This window comes from Vombatus ursinus, unplaced genomic scaffold (genome assembly GCF_900497805.2).
Source record: "Vombatus ursinus unplaced genomic scaffold, bare-nosed wombat genome assembly UNPS02014810.1, whole genome shotgun sequence".
Classification (NCBI taxonomy): Eukaryota; Metazoa; Chordata; class Mammalia; order Diprotodontia; family Vombatidae; genus Vombatus; species Vombatus ursinus.
In genome coordinates this window covers 19,637,153-19,658,845 of record NW_020954588.1, presented here as the reverse complement: position 1 = coordinate 19,658,845, position 21,693 = coordinate 19,637,153, and the positions used below count along the sequence as shown (strand labels likewise).

The window sequence follows — 21,693 nt, the reverse complement described above, 5'->3', positions numbered from 1 at the left end:
TTTCCCTTTGAGATTACCTCCAATTTATGCTGTACATATCCTGTTTGTATACAGTTCATTTGTTGTCTCCCTTATTAGACTGTGGACTCTGTGAGGGCAGGGAATGTTATTAGACTTTTTGGAATCCCCAGAACTTTAATGAATGTCTACCTGAAACTTAGACCTTATTAGTAAATGCTTGTTGACTGATGACTGAATGACTGGTTTGCCTAATCTTTACTGAATAAGTAGTTATGTGGTAGTTAATTTACAGATAGGTACATGAAATCATTGTTTCTTTCAGCCATCACTGGGGGCTTTTCATGATTTTCCATAGCTGTTTTGTATCATTTCCTTTGTTTGCCCTTATGGTATGCCCTCCTTGAGTGGGGCACAGGGACTTTCACTTTTGTTGAATCCCCAGCACTTAGGTCAGTATCTGGGTGACACATAGTAGCTATTTAATAAATGATTAGCCATAGGTATATATTACCGTGTTAGATTAAGTTGTATGAAATGTAGTGCTATTAATACATGGACAAGATAGTGTTTTTTCCTTAAGGAGTTTGTAAAACTTTGCCACAAAGATAATTTTGATGTTTATGGGCAACTCATTTTAAACAGCTTTTCATTTTCAATGTCCTTTTATCAGATATAAGATTTTACTTACAGCGCCAAAGAATTGTTGAGATAATTTTGATTTTGAATCACAATGGAGTATTTTCTAAAATTTAAAATATTACTGTTCATTCTCTAATATTAGGATTAAAAGTAATGTAGTATATGCCAAAGGATATTTTTAAACATTAGATCTTGTAATATTTAAATTAAGGCAACTATTTTATTGATTCTGGAGTTGGAAGCTTATCATCCAACTTTTAACTTAATTGCTTCAATTTTTAAAATTCAATTTTATTTTCAATTCTGAATTTTCTCCCTCCCAACACAGCAAGAAAAATAAAACTCATTATAAATGTGGAGTACAGCAAAACAAATTTCCAAATGGGTCATTCCCCCTTCTCCCAAGGAGGGAAAAGGTTTCAGTCTACACTGAGTTCATTCTTCCTCTGTCTCTGGAGGTGGGTAGCATGTTTCATAATGAGTCCTTTGTAATTGTGGTGGGTCATTGTATTGGTTGAGTTACTGCATTTCTCCAGGTTGATTATCTTTGTAATGTTGCTGTTGCTTTGTAAATTGTTCTCCTGGTTCTGCTGACTTCACTTGGCATCATTTCATACAAGTCCTCCCAGGTTTTTCTGAAACCGTCCTTCTCACTTCTCACAGTGTCTCATTCATATACCATAATTTGTTTTTGCCATGTCCCCAATTACTGGGCTTTCCCTCAGTTTCTTCAGTTCTTTTCCATAAGAAGAGCTGCTGCAAATATTTTTGTGTGGGAGTCCTTTTCCTCTTTGATCTCCTTGGAATGTAGACCTCCTACAATATCACTGGGTCAAAGGGTATACCTAGTTGCAAGTGAGTTCTTGCCTGGATAGGTGGGATCTTTGGGTTTATCAGACACCAGGGTACTGTAATTGTTTGCTTCTGTATATTGTGTACAATATGTGTTCTACTGACCAATCTTTCCTAACCAATACAAAGTTGTTTTGATGATCGTGTCTTCTTACTATATTAATTCCCTTAATATTCTTGGCCTTTTCATCCCTGGAGATGAATTGTTATTTTTCTCTAGTTTCATAAAGTAATTGTGGGATATTAGCAATGAGTAAATAAAGTAATTTAGGTACTATTGTCATTTTTTGAAGAAAATATTGGTTCAGCCTACCTATGAGCAATTAATATTTCTCCATTTATTTAGTTCTGTATATAGAGAATGCTTTGTAATTTAGTTCATATATTTCCTATGGGTGTCTTTGGGAGTCCACGTAGAGTCTGTCTCCATCACAGTCCGTCCATCTCCTTGTGTGCTCCCCTCCCATGCACACATAATACACACACACATTTTTAAAATAGAATTTCTCCATCTCTTCCTGTTGGATTTTTTTGGATAATGTATAGAAATGCTGATTAATATGGGTTTATTTTGTATCCTGCAACTTTGCTGAAGTTAATGCTTCAGGTTTATTTGTTTAAGTTAGGGTTCTCTGAGTCAACTATATCATCTGCAAAAAGTAATCTTTTTGTTTGTTTGCCTGTTCTTATTCCTTCACTTTCTTTTGTGTTGCTGTAGTCTACATTTCTAGCACTGTAGCAAATAGTGATTTTTCCATTAGTGTTGGAAATCCTTGCTTTAGCAGCCTGATCCTACTGGAAAGGTCTCTGGTTTATCCTCATTACAAATGATGCTGGCTCTTGGTTTGAGGTAGAAGCTACTTAGCATTTTAAGGAAAAGCTCTCTATTGCTTTGACTCTAGTGTGACAGAATGAATTTCATTTGCAAGCTTGTGTTCTTTTAGATTTTTGGATATAGAATAAAGGAGTAGTTTTTCCTCAGTGTCCTATGTGCTTCCTTTGGATAATCTACCTTGTATCTTAAGGGAAAATAAAAGTTGTGTTTAAAGAAGTTAATATTCAGTGAGCTCAAATTTTAGTTTAAATCTGTGATTATTCCTATTGGAAGGTCTTTTGAACATTTTCATGAAGTGGCAATACTATAGACAAGGATGTCAAAAATTATCCTTACCAAAAGAAGGGCCAAGAATACAAGTTATAGTTATACCCCTCAAGTGATTGCTGACATCTTTTGTTGGCCTAGTATAGATATTTCCTCCTAATGCTAATTAAGAGTTCATTGAAGAAAATAACAGCCAGGTTTCCTTAATTTTTATAACTAACAAATCTATTTTCTGTCCCTACCTCCCTTGCATTTGGGGAGGGGCAAAAGAAACTCATAAGCATAGTTAAGCAAAACAAATTCCCTCCCTAGCTATGTGCCCAAACTGTATGGCTTATTCTTCATCTTCAAATCCATTACTTCTCCAGAGAGTGGGTAGCATGTTTCATCAGGAGTCTTCTGGAATATTGAAGTTGGTCACTGCATTGCACTTGTTAAATCTTTCAGAGTTTTGCCTTTACCATGCTGTTATTGTATAAATTGTTCTCCTGCTTCTACTCGCTTCACTCTGCATCAAGTCATATAAATCTTCCCAATTTGTCTGAAACTGTCACTTGTTTCTTGTAATACAATAGTATACCATTATAGTCACATCATAATTTGTTGAGTCATTCCAAAAGTCATGAGCTCTCCCTTAGGATTCAATTCTTTGCCACCACTAAAAGAGCCACTTTTTCATTTTTTTTTTTTTTTTTAACTATTTGGGGTATACCCCAGTAGTGGTATGGCCGAGTCAAAAGGTACCCATGATTTTAAACCATGGGGCATGGTTCCAAAACTGCTTTACAGAATGAGTGGACCATTCCCACCTTTTGGAGCCCAAGGAAGTGGGGTGGGAATCCTTTTTATTCTTTGTAATGTTTTTATCCTAGTCATGCAAGAATGCTTCAATGTGGAGGTAGGAGTAGTGGTATTATTGAAATACTCTTTTTTCACTGTGTTCTATATGTCTGAGAATGGCAAATAGGCCAATGTAGTAAGTTAAAGGAATGCTCTCCAGAATCAGATACAAACTCCTGGTCATGTAATTCTAACCTGAATTTACATTCCCAGACGTGTACGTGTTTAAGCACACATTAAGGCTTCTTGCTCTTCCTCACATAACACTTCGTCTTCCTTAACCCATGCCTTTGTCTGCTCTGGTTCGCTCCTCATCCATGCCTCTTAGAATCCCTAGTTTCTTTGAGTGATCTATTTAATCGCCTTTTCTGATACCCTTCCCCAAATTGCTTCCTATTCTGTAGCTATTTTACATAGAATTTTGTCTTTCCTATAGAATGTAAAACTCTTTGAGGCCAGACTGTTCCTACATCTTTGTTATCTCCAGGTACCAGACAATTAGTAGGTGTTTGATCATTGTCTGTTGATGTTTGACTCCAATCACTTGTCTAGATCAGAGCTAACTGTTCATTTCCTTTATGACTTAGCTATGATAATTGCATGTTTTATAATAATTTTGAATTTCTTTACTTCTTTAGTTTTTGTCTGCTTTTTCTTGAATACTTAAGGGATCTGTGATTTCATAGGTGTGGGTACTCTACCCGCTACTACTCATGGTAGATTTAGATACTTCCACTATATCACAACTTGGATGGAACTTTCTGGTGATGGACTCCTACAAATTTTGGGAGACTGTTTTCAGAAACTGAGAAAAACTATAGTTACAAAAAAAATTTCTGATTTTTTTTTTTTTTTTTGGATTTTTTTTTTTTAAATGAACCGGTACAGGTGTAGTCCCTGCTTATTTGGGAGAGTGCCACAATAAGTCAATGGAAACAGGATTACTATGATGTGTATATATATTTTTTTTTCTTTTTTTTTTGTTTTGTTTTGTTTTGTAGGCAATTGGGGTTAAGTGACTTGCTCAGGGTCACACAGCTAGTCGAGTGTTTGGTCTGAGGACAGATTTGAATTCACGTCCTCCTGACTTCAGGACCGGTGCTCTATCCACTGCGCCATCTAGCGGCTTCTTGTGATGTATATATCTTCAACTAGTGTTATTTCTACCTCTTCCCTTTAAGAGAAAATTGGACTTCCTACCCATGCCCAGTCCCAGGTCACCACATTCCTGGAACCAATCTTCCCTTGACTGCCACTCATCACTTTCTCCAACTCTCAGGGTTGGGAACAGTGAGGATACTCCTTACCCTCAGTCCTTCCGGAGGTATTTCACTTACTATCATCCTCCATTGATCTTTCTTCTGTCAAAGGTTGTATGGTGCCTTCTACTTTTGTTGCCTGATAAACTTTCAAACTTGATGAGTTTAAGCTTGCTTGTAGTTTTCTCTCTACCCAAACTTTACTCTTGTATTTTCATCTATCTCCCATCTGCCTACCTTCTCTTAAAGATAATTTTCTTTACCATAACCTCCCATCTATCCATCATACTGTATCCTCACTTTTAAAAATATCTTCACTTCCATAATATCTTGTGGAATTCCTTACCTCACGGAACCTTAGACTCACTTTTCAACTTTCATAGACTGACCCTACAGTTTTTCTACTACCCACTGCCATCTTTCACAACTTTGATGTATTCCTTCCTCAACCCTGAATGCACCCCTGCTAGCTTTTGCAGCTTTGGGGGGAAACTTAAAACTGTCCCCTGGTCCCACTCCAAACAAATTTGCTATCTAATCTTTCTTCGATATCCATATCAGCTCTGTGGCAATCCTTTTATTTTTCCCTAATTGGTTACTATGGAACCCTCTTGCAGCTACTTTTCTAATTTAGCCCCAGAGCCAACACCACCACCCCACACTTTTTCAGCAGGTAACTTCATCTTAACTAAGGAAATCAAGACCATTCTATATTTAGGGATGCCTCCTAGTTAGTTTCTCTGGCTCATATCACACCTTCACTTCTGTTGGTCACCAACCCACCCAGCCTTGCTAGTGTCTGTAGCTGTATTTGAACTCAGGTCTTTTCCAGGCCCAGTGCTTTATCCACTGTACTGCTAGCTGCCTCTTTATACAGACTATTTTAAGGCTGTCATTTTTTTGGCTCTGGCCTGCCTTATTTTACATTCCTCCTATACGAACTGTTTCAGTCAAGCTATTATTAGTAGTTCCTCAGAACTGGTTGGTAGTGGGAAGGGGGGAGATTTTTTTTTTATTAAGGTATTACTTTCTACTTATTCTCCCTTCTTCCCCCTCTCATAACAAATAAGTATAGTTAAGCAAAACAAATTACCTGCATATTGTCCAGAACTCTTGCTGGAGGTATCAGTCTCTCTTTTCCCTGGAGCTGTTTTCTATCCACTATCAACTTCCTTCTCATTTCTTCCTTTTAGAATTCCTGTGCTGCGTAAAGGTCTGAACTTGTCATCCCATCACATCTGAACTTGTCACACTCCCAGTTTCTTCCTCTCTGGTGGGCTCTCTTTCAGATTGCCTTATTTATCTTTGTATGCATGTTTCAACCCTCCAGTCAAATGCTAACTTTCTGAAGGCCTGGGTTTGTTTTTATTTTGTTTTTGTGTACCCGTTATCTTGCAGAAAGTAACTTGGAAAATTTTTGAAATGAAACCGATTCCCCCATTTTTGGTCAGTCTAGTATTAAGCACCTACTGTGTGCCTTGCCAGGAGCTAGGTGCTGGGGATACGAAGAAAGGCTAGTAAAATAAACTCTTGCTCCAGGAACAGAGGGAGGGTGGAGGTGTTGGGAGATAATGATAATGTTGATTTGGAATTTTAGTAGTCATATTGATAAGCTTAACAGCTTCGACCTCAATTTTTGGCTTTTAAACTTCCATCACCCCACACCAATTTTGCCACACTTAACTAAGAGCAAGATTTCTAGTACTTGGGCATTCTTCTTTTTCACCACAGCTACATATATCTGTCTCTCCAGTTCATTCACTAATCCTAACTAAACCTGTAGGCTTTACCTCTGTTGGGCTGTTGATTCCTTGAACAATCACTTTCTCTCACTCCATCTCCTCCACATAGGCTTTTGCTTGCTTTTATATATAGCTTTGAAGGTCTAGTGTACCTCTTTAATAAATGTTTCACTGGTTGCTTATTCTAGAATCCCTTGACCGGCAGATAACCGATCTAACTTTGTCCTTCACTAAGAAGATTTAGGCCATCTGGTGTGTTTTTTTTCTTGTTTCCTCCGTTCCTCAAACCCTCCTGACCTGTGAATCTGTTATCCCCTAAATTATCCATTATCTATTATCTGATTTCTCAGCTTCTGCTTGAGGGCTGCTGAGCCTCACTGGAGAAAATGTGGAACCTTTAGTTATCCTGGGTCTCTCCATTTTTTACTGAGAAGAATGAGGCCATCAGACATGAGCTTCCTTAGTTTCTTCCTTAAACTTTTTCAGTTTTCCTCCTATCCTCTAATCACTGAGGCTTCCTTATTGGAATATCCTCTAGCCTCCAAGACCTTTGTTTAGAGGCAGCTGGGGGGGGGGGGCTCAGTGAATAGATCTCAAGGACCCAATGAGACCTTACCTCAGCTGTGAGATGGGGATAGTAAAACAGCACCTGACGCCCAGGGTTGATGTGAAGATCAAATTAAATATTCATAAAGCATTTGAACAGTTTCTGGTGCAGAGTACGTACTTAATAAATTCTTGTTTCCTTCTTTCTTTCTATAGAAACAAAGTCATATCACTCCAGACGTAGCTTTTTAGCCCATCTAAACTACTATTCCTTCTCTTTCTCCTCTTCATTGCTAAATTTGTTGGTGGAAAAAAATAACTTCCCCTGATACCATCATTACCTTAGTAGGCACTACTCTCCTTATGTAACCCTTGACTGAGGAGTATCTCCTAGCATGCTACTAAAACTGTTCACCTGTGACCTTCAAATCAGCTATTCTCAAATTACCTTTATTTTTATTACTTTTTTTAACCAGAGTCTTGTTGGCATCACATTCTTTTCTGAATGTTCTTCCCCTTTTCCATACATAGGGAGCAAAGATTCAAAAAGGAAGAAGTTGGTTCAGAAAAACCAACATGAATGACAACTCTTTTAGAGTTAAACTTGGTTTTTATAATCACCATGTCATTTTATTGTTCTTCACTTTTATATTGCTGTAGTCATTGTGTGATTTGTTTTCCTGTTAATGCCTACTTGAGTCTGTATCAGTTTTTATCATCTTTCTCTTGCTTTTCTGAATTCTTCATATTTGCCCAAGTAATATTCCATTCTTTTTCTTAATTAATATTTTATTTTCCCCCCAGTTATGTGTAAAAACAATTTAAAAATACTCCATTCTGAATGGATACCTACTTTAAACTTTTTTTTGCTGCCACGAAATTGCTGCTTTGAATGTTTTTGATATAGATTAGGCCTTTCTGTTTTTGGCCTACTTGGGTTATGTGTCCAGGAGTGGGATGATAAAAGTTTGCATGTTTTAGGCACTTTTTAAAACATAATTACCGATTGTTTTCCGGAATATTTGTGATAACACATGACTCCACCAACAGTGTATTTGAAAAGATCCTTCTGACCTCTCATCACCTGTTTCTTACTCCTCTTCCCCACCCCCAGAAAAGCTTTGTAATTTCATTTAACAATAATATCTACATTATCCTTTGTGATTCTTTTCCCTTGTTTGGTTAAGAATTCTTCCCCTGACCTCCAGTAGCCTTTTTCAGACCTCACCCTCTCTCTGCCTCAGCCACTTTTGGCCTAGTTGACTACTCCTTCTTATTAGATAATTCTTTCATCACTTGATTTCAAAAGAGACATTTGCTTTCTTTGCTCCTGAACTTCTCAACTGCAAATAAAATCATAGTGATAAGAGAAATCCTGCTCAGATGGTCCTCTTTACATACTTTGTTGAGTCAGAATAAGCAAGGTTATGGCCTTCATTTTTTTGGAAGTTCAGAAAATAAAATTTTATCATTTGGGTTGTAGTCCTGTGTCCTCGGGGCTGATTAGTACTACCCAAACTTATAATAGCAGCTTAAGTGTATTTAATGCTTTGGGTTAAATGTTTTTCTCTATAATTTTTATTACTTTACAATGAAGATTCATATCTAGCAAGACAATTACTTTTGGATGTTTTTGTGAGGTGAGGTGGTTCACACCTGATGTGGAATGGGGATTGGATAGGACGGACAGTAGTACATGTTTTGTTATTCCAGGCTCTCGGGGCAGCTGGCGCTTGGGACTGCAAACTTTGTGATCCATTATAGTCTGATCTGATCACTGCCCTTTGGGTTTTGAGCAAGAAGCTTGTGGACTTACGTTGTTGGATGTTCTAGTAGACCGCAGTCGAGCTAGTCATTAGACATTTAGTAAGCTTTGTAGGCTTTCCTTTGGTCTGGAATTCCTGCCATGGTTATTCTACCACAGGCTACAGACTGAGCTGGAAGTTGGAACTGAGGCTACTCTCCACTCATGGAGTCGGTCACACACGTGCTCGCTTCCGAACTTGCCCCTTGCTCTGGAACTCCACTCCTAGATGCAGGCCACCTCTTCAGTCTTTCCTAGCTCTCTGACCTGGAACTAGGTAGTGAGGGACAGAACTGCCAGTTGGCTTGGTCCTGGACCCTCCGTAAGGTCATGCACCTTAATGCTGCATCTGAGGACCTCTTTTTGCTCCACTGTATAGCGTCTTCCTACATTGACATGCTCCTTTCCATGGACTCCTGCCCCCAGACCTCTCTTTCTCCCTTACACCTCACCTAGGCTGGAAAAATACTGCTTTTTCAAATCTCACAGACCCCTCCCTCCCAGGTTAAGAAAATCATTGTTATGACAACATGCTCTTAGGTGTGATATGTTTCAATATAGTTATCTTCATCAAAAGTTTGTAATACCAAAAAAAAAAAATTTGGGGGTGGCTAGGTCGCGCAGTGGTTGGAGCACTGGCCCAAGAGTCAGGAGGACCTGAGTTCAAATCTGGCCTTAGACACATAAGACTCACTAGCTGTATGACTCTGGGCAAGTCACTTAACCCCAGTTACCTCAAAAAAAAAAAGTTTGTAATGCACATGAAAATAGCCAGGGGAGATACATTAGAGGTCCATGCTTTCACAGTCTAGTAGGGCTACAGACTGACTTGGCTACACCTTATCGCATCATCATCTTCTGAGACCTAAAACTATGTAAAAATGTGGTATACAATATACCATTGTAATATAACGCATCTTCTTAGGTAATAAAAAGAAGCAGAGGTAGAGACAAACCTATTCAGCTAGATCAGGAAAGTATCACATAGGAACATCATAAATACCGGTTGTCAATACTTTTATTTTTTAAACCAGACCTATGATTTCCTCTTCATAGGGCACTCTAGGTGAGGAACTTTCTTGAGCAATACATTTTCAGTTTAACACTTTTCTGGAGACTATAGTCTGAATATTCTGTGCTGCCCTGAGAAGTGTTTAAGTGACTTGTCCATAGTCATATAGCTATCTTGTCTTAGGCAGAACTTGAACCTACACCTTCCCAACACCAAGGCCAAGAATGTCTTACAAGACACTCGAGTGGCCAATAAATAAAGCCTTGGCTTGAAGGGAAGAGACATATAATATCTCTTGAAGCTCACTAAATTTTGTGATAACTTTTTCTAAATTCTGTTTTGTCAGATTATACAGCTAATCTGTCCTTTCAAGTATTCTAGAGGATAAAATGACTTAATTCATTCAGCTGATTGTCTCTTTCCCATCTTGGTCATCATTTTCTTTATTTCCCCTCAGCCTGTCAGTGTCTTTCCTAAAATGTGGTATTGACAATTGAACATGATATTCCTCATATGGTGTGACCAGGACTGCTTTTAACACTGTTATTTTGAATGCAACAGCCTTCAAATCAGATCAGTTCGGCTTTTTTAGACCATCATCTCAGTTGTTGATTGGGTAACTTGCTTGCCCTAGAATTCACCTGGTGGTTTCTTTTTGTGTGTGGAGGGGTGGGGAGGCGGGATTGCACAAGTTGTTGTCTAGGAGTGGCTTTCCTTATGTTGATTATATTTGTGAAGATTTTTTTTTAACCCAAATGTAAGACTTGGGTGCTTGTCTTTGTTTGAACTACACCTTGATGGATTTGGCCCAGTGCCCTAGCTTATCAAGCTCTTCTTAGAGCTTACTACATTAACAATCTTTACTGATTTTGTCATGTCCAAGCTTTTATTGAAATCATTGCTTTAAAAAAAAAACTAACTTGGAACAACACGGAACTGAGCAAAGATCCCTGGTGGAGATTTCATTATCAAAGTGACATCAGATTTATTGAATGATTTGATTAGAAAAGAACACTGAATTTGGAGTCATGACATGGGCTTATTAAATCCCAGATCTGCCATTTGCTGCTAGTTGGGCCTTGAGCATGTCACCTACCTGAGCATCAGTTTCTTGACTATAAAATGTGAGAGCATTGGACCAGAAGAACTCTGGTCTAACCACTAAACTAGTTCCAAACCCACCTAACTGAAATTATCCAGCCTATATCACTGCATCTTTTCCAAAAGAAAAACAATCAGTCAAATGCTCTGCTAAAATTTATGCACACCAAATCTATGGCATTCTCTTGATCCGCCAAATGAGATTAATCTGACACCCTACCTGTTAAAGCCATTCTGAGTCTTTGTGATCACTGCTTCTCTATCTAGGTGTTAACTAACTATCCCTTTGATTACAGCTCTAGAATTTTGTCTAGAATTAAGACTGTTTCTCTCCTTTCCTCTTGTCTTTCCTCTCACAAATACAAAGGACAGGGTTATGTGGGATTAAGAAAGCACTGGATTTGTTTTCGGAAGGCCTGGGTTCAGATCTAGGCATTCAGTTTAATTTTTGCTTTTGAGATTTGGGGCAAGTTGCTTTTCTCTGGAGCCTCACTTTGTCCATTTCTGAAATGAAAGGGCTTGAATAGATGAATGTCCCCCTTCCAGGTCTCGATTTTATAATTAGATAATTATCAGACACCTGATCCAATCTATAACCTGGAAAAAAATTCCTTCTATAACATATACTTGACCTGTCTGACCCTTTCTTAAGTCATCAACCTTTACTCAAGGACTTTGAATCAGACTGTGTCTCTTCTTTGATTGCAACTGGATCTTATCTCCCTCAGTTTTAATCTGTCCTTTACCTCTTTCCTCCCTTGCTCTTGTCACCTTCACCCTCTCTTTGATTTTCTCATCTGTAAAATTAGGGATAATAATAGCAACTACCTTACAGGGTTGTTGTGAAAATAAAATGAGCTAAAGGTAAAGCACTTTGCATATCTTAAAGCTCTCTGAACATGCAGTTACAATGAAGACCATGATTACTCCAGTAAGTATCTGCTACCTGCCTTGGTAGGAGTTTGGTTTCCTCACCCATGAATTCACTATACCAGTAAAATCACAGGTTCAGCCCTGTCTCTTTCCCCTATATGTATATTGCTTTTTATGAGCTTCTTTTCACTGCCTTTTACTTCTTTATGGTGTGCACAGGGACAAAAGTTCAGGAGCAATTTCAATCACTTTCCTCAATTATTTTCCAAAAACAGTTGGACCAATTCAAAACTCAAACAAAACCAACGTTTAACTTTAAGCAAAATTGTGTCATTTTAATTTAATATATGTGCTGCAGAAGCTAGCACATCTTTTTCTCCTCATTTTTCCTCATTCTTTGTCTAATACCCTGCCCCCCCAACAAGAAATACTTTTTAGGACTTGAAGAATGTTGGGGAACTTGGACTCCTTAATCCTGCTCTTGGAAGGACTGTGTATGATTTGAAATATGTTTGTGTTATAGCTGTGGGGGCTTAGGAAGAATTATAAACTAGCTTTTAAAAGCTTCCTTTTTCCTTTGCTCCCGAGTCTTTCCACGAAACCCTAAGGCAGAAACCAAGGGAAGTCCAAAAGGTAAAAAAGCTTTGAGAAGTCAGGTGTTTATTTCTTGACAGGGCATTAAGTCATTGATAAGCAGGTTTTCATGGAATGTGACTGCCTGTCATTAATATCAATTTTAGGCCTAGAAAAAAAATTAGGTATCATGTGACCCAGTTAGTAAGCATTGACTGAGTACCAGATCCTGTGCTGCTGCTAGGTTTAGAGATGCAAAGACAAAAATGAAAAGTAACTTCCCAAAGAGCAGGTTTGTTATCAACAGTCCAGGAAACCAAATGACTTCTTGCCTAGTCACAGAACCTAGTTTGTGTGACTTCTCTGGTTCGTTGTTTTGCCATGTCAAGTCTCAACTGTTTGTTTATAAATGATACATACCTTCCATATAGTGCCCAAAAAGTTTTTTATTTTAAGTATTTAAAATGACCCCTACCATGTTTGCCATGCTGACTTACTTAAAGAGACCTGGTTTCATTGCAAAACCCCTTTCTCAATTAGAAAAAAAATGGAACTTTATGAGAGATGTTGCTAATCCATTTCTATTTAAAAGTTGATGCCATTTATATTGTGAGTGCAAGCACAGATTTTTGAGGATCTTACATTCAAATGAGTAGTTCCAGAGTTGCGGGGGAGGGAAGAAATTTGGGTAGTCCCATAATAAAATGGATTCTTAAATAATGTAGTTTGTAGCTAATACTTTCAAGAAACATTTTCAGATAGGTAGACCAAGAATTGTAATGAGGTAGATAATGCGAAGTATTACAAGAAAGTTGCCACATTCAGAGGAAATGGAAAAGTCTTGTTGGTAAGGTCTGAGTAGAATCTAGAGAAGTTTTTTGAGGGATATATTTAACCAGGTCTTTGAAGAGTGGCAATAGATTTTCAAATAGAAAATGTCTTGCAAAGACTTATTATGAAAGCTGAAAGACTTGTCGAGGGAGATTGGACTAGATGGAAAGGCATGTCATTATTAATTTGTGCAGGAGGCCTTGAATTACAGGCTAAGAAGTGTCATTTCTTCCAGCACAGTTAATATTCCATTACAGTCATTTCCACACTTTGTGCAGTCTTTCCCCAGTGGTTGGACATCAACTTTATTTCCAATTCTTCAGTATCATGAAACCCATAGTTTCTGATTTCCCTTATCTAGAAAGACAAAAGACCCAAAAACCCAATACTCAAAGGTTTTGATGACTGCTGGGTTCTCTCTCTTCCTTTCCCTATCCTTTTAAATTAAAAGTGGTTGTTTACTTTGGGTTACTGTTTCCTCCTCTCTTTAGACTTTCCTTTGGCAGTCATTGATCTCCACTGCTTCTTTTACCATTTCTGTAGAGTCACAAATCTTTAAGGAAGAACTTGACCTGGGTTCAAATTTAAACTTGACTACTTCCTAAGTAAGCTTGGGTTTAAATTCCATTTCTGCTACTCCTATGTGACTTAGAAGTAATTTAACATCTCTTCTTACCTTAGTCCCACCTCTACTTTGTAGAAATGGTTTTAGGTGACTCCTTGCAGTGCCTTCCAGCTCTAAATCTGTTCTGTGATTTGATGACTGGGGTTGGGGAACAAGCATTTTTATTAAATGCCTACCATGTCCTATGAACCGTGCTAAATGCTTTATAGAGTTGGTTGTTGAGTAGACCAAGTTGTGTAATTGTAATAACTTAGCTGGGCCTTTTTTTTTTTTTTTTTGGCTTCCTCATCTTTATAATCAAGCTCTTCCTCTAGTTCAGGCCTATCTTACCTTTTTCATGAATTATTGCATTAAGTCTCCTAATTCATTGCCTTGCCTCAAGTGTCTTCCATCTCCATTTCCTACAAACTAAGCTGCCAATGATATTCTAAAGCACACTTCCCTTTATCCACACACAGAGATGGGATCCTGGAATTTAAATAGCCTGTTCACAATCCAGGCTTCAACCTACCTTTCCAGGTCCTTTGGTCTGTCTGAACTGACATTCCATCTCCCTTCTCAGGCCTTCCTCTCAGAATGTGATTTCAGTCCCTGTTACCTTCAGTATTCAGGTTAAATCTTTTACAGGAGACCTTTTCTGACTCCCCCAGTTTACCTTGTGGGTCCTCCCCCCCCCCTCAATTTCTTAGTACTTATAGTATGTTACATATTCAACAGAAAGACAAGCACATTGAATTGGTATTTTAGGAAACATTTCAGAAAACACTCCAGGGGCAGCTAAGTGGCGCAGTGGATAGAGCACCGACCAGGGAGTCAAGAGGACCTGAGTTCCAGTCTTGTTTTTCCCTAGTTCATGACACATAGTAGAGATTAGATAAATGCTTGCTGGATCAGGTGAGTAGATCATGTCTTTTCATCTTAAACCTGTCCTCTTACTATCTGTGAGGGATACTTAAATGATAGTTAACAGCAGGCCTGGCTGTGAGAAATTTAGTCTAGTGGGGACAGGACCATGACTTCCAACTATAATGTGAAAGAACAGTAAGCAAGATAAGAAGGTACTACATCGTGTTGTGTTTTTTTTTAAGGAGCATTTGTTCAACCTTGAATTATGGATCAGTAGTAGTATTGTGGACAAAGATAGGGGTGCTAGAACAAGAACACGTTGGAGAAAAGAGAGAACCTAGCCAGGGATATAAAAAATGGCATATTACATTTGGGAAACACCAAGTAGTTCAGTTTGATGGTAGAATAATTTCATGTAGGGGTAGTGGTTAGGAGAGAGAAAGTCTAGCAGTTGAAGTCAGAATTTGGAGGTGTTTGTTGAATGATGGACTGAGGAGTTTGGCTTCTTTTGAATAGAAGACTTTGAAGAGAAAAATGCAGAAATCTTAAGTTCAGTGAACTGTATTAGATCAAGGATAATTAAAATATGATAGCCATGGAAAATTTTTGTAATTTTATTGACTTTTTTTTTTGCATTACATTTCTCACTGATTTTTGCAGTATTTCATATCTTTGGACTACTTATCTGTTGGGTAATGGTGTATGGTCATTTAGGTATACATAATTTGCCTATATTTCTTCAATACCAAGCCCTTATTGAGAAGTTTGATATAGAATTTTTTTTCCCATTCCACCATTTTCCTTTCTTATCCTTGTATTCATTTTAATGATTTCTTAGAGGATAGTAATATTCCTTTATATTTGTATACCAAAAATTTTTAGCCGTTCACCAAGTGAATGGACCATTACTTTGTTACGAGCTCTTTATTACTACTAAAAGTACTGCTATAAAATTTTTGTATTCATCTTCTTGGGATAAGTAACTAGCATTATTAGTCAAAGGGTATGGATTTCCAGAATGATTTAAACATTTCACAGCTCCACTCATTGTGAGTGCGTTGGTATGGTGTACCAGGGATTTTTTTCCCTCCTTTCATCTTCCACTAGCTGCCCCCTTGGACTAGATGACACCAAGATCCTGTGCTGATACCTTCTCTAAACCCCCATTATATTGTAAGCTCTTTGAGGGCAGGGACTGTCTTATTTGTATCCTCTAGGCTTAACACAGTGCTTGGCACATAGAGGCTTAATAAATGTGTATTGACTGACCTGTTGCCAATCTTTTCCATACAACTCTCCAACATTAAGTATTCTCATCCTTTGTCATCCCTGCCATTTTACTGGGAATACACTGGAACCTGAGAGTGGGTTCTTATTCCTGGTAGTTAGAATAGTCTTTCATGTGGTTGTCAGTAGTTGTCTTGTGCAATTTTGTTTCCCCAAAAGACTGGAAAACTGTTCCTATCTTTTGCCTCACTAGGGAAAGATTCTTAATCATCTTATACATAGTAAATGTCAGAATCTTACATAAAATGTGTTGCATAGATTTCAGTGCCACTAACCCCCCCCCCCCATCAGTTTCACTTCTTTTCTTAGTTTTATTGATTTTTGCCCTTGCAGAAGCTTTTTAGTTTCGGTCCTTTGAAAGTTCCTTGTTTGCTTAAGGCTTCTTGTCCCTTGCCATTATTGTGAAAAATGCCTGATCTGGTTCGGTTTGGCTTTTTTAGCATTCTGGTCACATCCATATTTAGATTATTATGGTACATGGGTTAAGATGTTTGTCCACACTCAATTTCTAACAGACTGCTTTTCAGTTTTCCCTGTACTTCTTGTCCATCATCTTAAAATATTTGAAGGACTCTCGTGTGGAAGTTGGATTAGACGTTGTTTTTGGTAACAGGATAGAAGCAAGGGATGGCAGTATAAACAAAGTGTCCGACCATACTGAGAAGTTGTGGTGCTTTGTGTGTAAGAAACATCTTATGCAAACTGCCTTCATACAAACTTATCACCTGGGGACCGGCTTCCCTCCCTGATGCACTATGGTAGCTACAACTTGTTTTGCAGTGTTGTAATAAGAGGTTTATGTCAATATCTCCTTTCCACTCCACTCACCCCCTTTAAGTTCTTAGCTCAGCATAATAGTATACTCAAACAATGTGACATCTGAACTTATTTTTTAAGACTTCAAGATGTTAACATGATACTCATAAAGTAAAAGAGAATGAATCTAATGACCTGATCATTTTAGTAAAGATAACAATAATTCTGTGTTTAGATTTTCCCCAAAGTCATTTAAAAAACCTTTTTATATAACATTGAACTGACTTTGAATATGTGACCTTATTTTTTGTTTTTATAGGGATTTATCAAAGATGTTCATGAAGATTCCCTGACAGTTGTTTTTGAAAATAAGTAAGTTTTTCTTACTATTAACCTTAAAATTATGGAGTTTTTTTTTCTTTCTTAGTACATCATCTGTTTGTTGAGTCTTTATTTCTGAGTCTTGAGTTTGAAAAAGGTATAAAAAGACAAATGTAAGGGACAGGTTAATTTCTGAAGTAGTTGGACAGGGCTTGAAACTGGGAGGTACAATGGTAGGGAGGAATCAAGAATTAGCACTAGTCTTGGCATAGTAATTAGACAACATATTTTAGGATGTAGAAGAAAGGTAGAGATAAAAGGCTGTAAACCTCCCTTTAATAAAAATTCATTTAGTCCAAATATGCTCCAGCATACCTTAAGACCTCTTTAAAAGCAAACACACATACTCTGAAAATTATGCAGTTAATATTTAGACCAGTTCCATATAACAAGTAAACCATTCAGAGCTCTATATTGTCAAGTGCTGGGTCCCCTTGTAACAAACCATAAGCATGGAAGCTGAAAAAATGGGAAAGGCAAACGTTATTTTGAGCTGCATTAGTTTAGTCTGGAAAGTTTTGATGGAGGTGAGAATATTACATAGCACAGTCCAGGGCTGCCAGGCCCCTCTCAGCATATTTGAGCTGCTGCCATGCCAAATCCCCATCTTCCCCCCACCCCCCAGCTCCCAATCAAGTCAACAAACTAGTCATTTTGAGGAGACCTCTGCCCAAAAGGGTGGGAACTATTTTCATCCATATTAGAAAAAGAAGGTATAGATTTGCCATGTTTTATTTCAGGCAACATTGGAAGTTGACTACTAGCATTCGGTTTCTAAGTTGTCTGGATTTTTAGATAGCAATTTTAATAGCTTGTAACTCCATGGAACGTAGTTCAGAATACTTCAGTTACTTTCTTTTCTTCTACCTGCTCCTCCCTCCCAAACAAAAGGACAAAACCCTTAGAGCAAATGTTAGATGGCTTTGCCATTTCCAAAATAAAAGGTTTTTATAGCAGTAGTGTATTTCCAAATTAAAACTTATGTGTCATTTCTGACAGGTTATAGTTGTTTTTATGTTCATAAGTCTTCATGGTAAGCTTTTAATGTTCTATGTTGGTACCCCACTGATATCTACAGTATTATGTTTCAGTTTTTAGTTGATGACTATGAAGTTAATTATAAAGATGTGATAATATATGCTCTTTTATGTGAGAAATAGTTTTATATAAGCATTGTATAAAACATCTTTAATTTTCAGCTGGCAGCCTGAACGCCAAGTTCCATTTAATGAAGTCAGATTACCTCCTCCTCCTGATATAAAAAAAGAAATTAGTGAAGGAGATGAAGTAGAGGTAAGCGATTTCATGTTTATTGTACAAACATTGATAATCTATTTAAAGCACAAACAAGTTAATTCCTTGGAATTTTTTTCTTTGCTGTCATTGACTACTATAAAATGAATGAAACCAGCACGTCATTTGTAGAGGATGCAGGTGGCATTCTTAGAGATTGGTGTATTGTTTGGTCATTCTGGAATATGTGTTTTTTTCCTTTTTGAAGTCAAAAGGTGATTTGTACACTGGGAAAAAACTAGGCCTACAAATACCTTTCAAAGACAAGGGGAGCTTAAAAAACAAACTTCAGTTTCTATCTTAATAGTCATTTTGAAAGAAAACAAGAAAATGAGGGCTGGGAAGCAAGGACAGGGATCAAAGGACCAGAGAGGAAAATGGAGGGAAATCAGAAGGAAAGGATTTTGTTTGCACTGAAAGAATTTCCTATCGTTCTTAGAAATTTTGAAAAGCCCTCACTGGTTAGAATAGAAAGTTTGTGAAAGCTAAACCTTTCTTACGCTTAGGTAAATAAAAGATACCACAGAATTAATTTCTTATGCATGAAAGTTGATTGTGGTTAAATTGGGAATTATTAACTGAAATTTTAACCAGTTTATCTTATCTAATGCTTTTTAGTAGTCAGTTTTTTGTATCTCTTTTTAAAAAAAACCTGCATCTTCATTTCTGCATATATTCCTTCATTTCCCTTTCCTCAGTGAGCTATGCTTTGTAACAAAGAATAGGAAAAAGGCAATTCAGCCACAGGCCAGCTGAGGCTGATGGCCTCTGCAGCTTTCCACATCCACAGTCTCCTGTCACCAGCATTTTTTATTATATTCTCACTATCTCTTTGCTTCCCACCATTCCCTTCCAGAGAAATACAGCAATGGTAAATCATTACAATTCTCAAGAAAAGCATGAGATGACATTAATTACATATATTTAGAGGTTTTTGTTTTTTTTAATAGACTTATCTACAGGGTAAAAACAAAACAAAATTGAATCATCAAGAAGTGGTAGAAAACACACTAGGAGATAAAAAGTCAACAACATTAAGAGAGGCTAGAGGATCAGAATGAAACAGACTTATCTCAACACATAAAATAGGGGAAGAGGAGGAGGGAGGGAATAATGCCATCCTTACTCTGGCTTTGGCGCATATATTCTGTGAGATTTATCTTAAGCTGACTACCCCCAGAGTTACACAAACTATTTTTATGCAGTTTTAATGTATTCTCAGACAAACACAAAATACCACAATAAGATAAAAACATAATTAACCAAGCTCAGGTAAAAGTTCATTTAACAATTTTGTTTAATGAGCTTAATTGTCACTTAACTTGGCCCTCTGGAGAATCATTTTCCTAAAACTATCAGTTTCCCTCTTAAGGATTCTTCTTTCCCCCTGGTCAGTGGTAAACTCTGTTCTAAGACTTCTTCCTTCTTTTAATCTGATCATTAAATCATTTTATAAGAGTCCTTCCTGGTCTCATCCCCCAGGTCTTTAAGAGGGAACCAAGGACATCAGATATGTATGTAATAGGGCCATTATGCTTCTACCTACCCAGTTCAACTTAGCAAAATATATTTTTTAAAGGTTGTCATGGAGAGTGGCAACAACCGTTTTGAGATAAATTTGAGAAGGAAAATCACACTCAATTCCGTCATCATAGAAATTTTAATAATTGGAAAGTATGAAAAAATTTGTAAGGCAGATTACTATAACCAGTTTTTTTCTCATTAAATGGAATATTTTCTGATATTTTATATTTTTCCCCAATTGCTTGCTTAAACAATTTTTTTTAACACTTAAGTGTTGAGTTCTAAATTTAAATGGAATATTATAAACAGATTTTGCTATTTTAGACAGTGATTGTGAAATACAGTCTTTAGAGATGAAACTGAAGATTTGTTTTTTAAAAGACAAAATAACTTTTTAGAGCCTCTTAATCACTTTACATTTCTGGAAACAAAGTAAAATTTCTAGGTTTCTAATGTTGCAAAGGACAAAAAAAGTTTTTCAGAAACAACTTTTCATCTGAACATACTGAAAGGTACTGTGGTGCTAATCGACTGTGGTCAAATACCCTACACTGGCAAGCTTACAGGGTTTCTTTCTCACCCCTACAGCCACCCAAAAAAGAACTGAAGGGTCTTAATAGCAGAATTTAACAGTAGTTAAGAATCTGTTAAAATATAACGAATATAGTCTGTATCTTATTTTTAAAAAATAACCATAAATGTAATTAAGTAATTTACATTCCTGTCAAAGAAGCTAAATATCATACGCTTGGTTTGAAGTGAATTTTCATGAAAGATTCATCAACCTTTGAAATAATTGATTCATAGTAATAGGTAGCTAAGTGCAACAGTGGATAAAGTGTCAGGCCTGGAGGCAGGAAGACCTAATCTGGCCTAAGACACTTAGCTTTGTGACCCTGGACAAGTCACTTAACTCTGGTTGCCTCAGTTTCCTCATCTGTCAAATGAGTTGGAGAAGGAAATGGCAAACCACTCCAGTATCTCTGCCAAGAAAACCCCAAATGGAGTCATGAACAGACTAAAAGGACATAACTGAAAGGACTCAACAACAAAAAAATGTTGACAAAACTGAAACAAGATGGTTATCTTAAGATGTGTGGAAGCTTGCCTGGTGAGAGTTTGAAGAGTAATTATTCATATGCTAAAACCCAAGAATTTAGAATTTAAGCTGAGGGCCTTTTTCCTGTTTGTTAAATGCAATCTTAATTCTAATAATAAAACTTGAAGTGTCTGGGAAACATTTTTTTCAAGCAGAATTCAACAAAAAAAATTAGATGATTTGTATCCTCCTAATTATCCTGATGGAATCAATCACATCTTTTTAGCAATATGTCAATTCAGGATGGTAATTTGGATAATCTGTGATATGATCTGAGTGTTTAAATTTTATAACTATGTCTTCAGGTTTATTCAAGAGCAAATGACCAAGAACCATGTGGGTGGTGGCTTGCAAAAGTTCGGATGATGAAAGGAGAAGTAAGTTATTTTTAACACCTAATAGGTTGCATTTTTTTCCCTCTGCCATCTAGTGAATGGCGATGAAGAAATAATTCAGAACAATCTTGTACGTAGAATGATTGTTTGGGAAAGGGATCATTGCTGAAAGTAATAGCAATAGTAGTAGTACCCTTTAAATATCTTTCTTGACTTCAAAATTCTGTGCCTAAGAAATCATGTTTTGTCTAGAATGACTTGCTTGTAGGAAGGGGTGGTGGGAAGAGGTAGATAATTTGCAATCATTCATTTAGATAGTTGAAATCTGTGATCGGTGAGTAACAGTATACCTAGAACCAAGTACCTTTAGAAAGAGGGTTCCATTTGGGTGTCCACTGATCACCTTTTGGTG

The 21,693-nt window shown here is 37.2% G+C and overlaps 1 protein-coding gene across 3 annotated transcripts in view; it reads left to right on the top strand.

The window, feature by feature from the left end:
• FXR1 (FMR1 autosomal homolog 1) overlaps positions 1 to 21,693 on the top strand; it is a 59,165-nt gene that overhangs the window by 10,625 nt on the left and 26,847 nt on the right. For all 3 annotated transcript variants that reach the window (XM_027875872.1, XM_027875871.1, XM_027875873.1), the window contains exons 2-4: positions 16,969 to 17,021; positions 18,230 to 18,323; positions 21,252 to 21,323. In XM_027875872.1, coding sequence (XP_027731673.1) covers positions 16,969 to 17,021; positions 18,230 to 18,323; positions 21,252 to 21,323 — 219 coding nt within the window. The remainder of the gene's footprint in view (positions 1 to 16,968; positions 17,022 to 18,229; positions 18,324 to 21,251; positions 21,324 to 21,693) is intronic.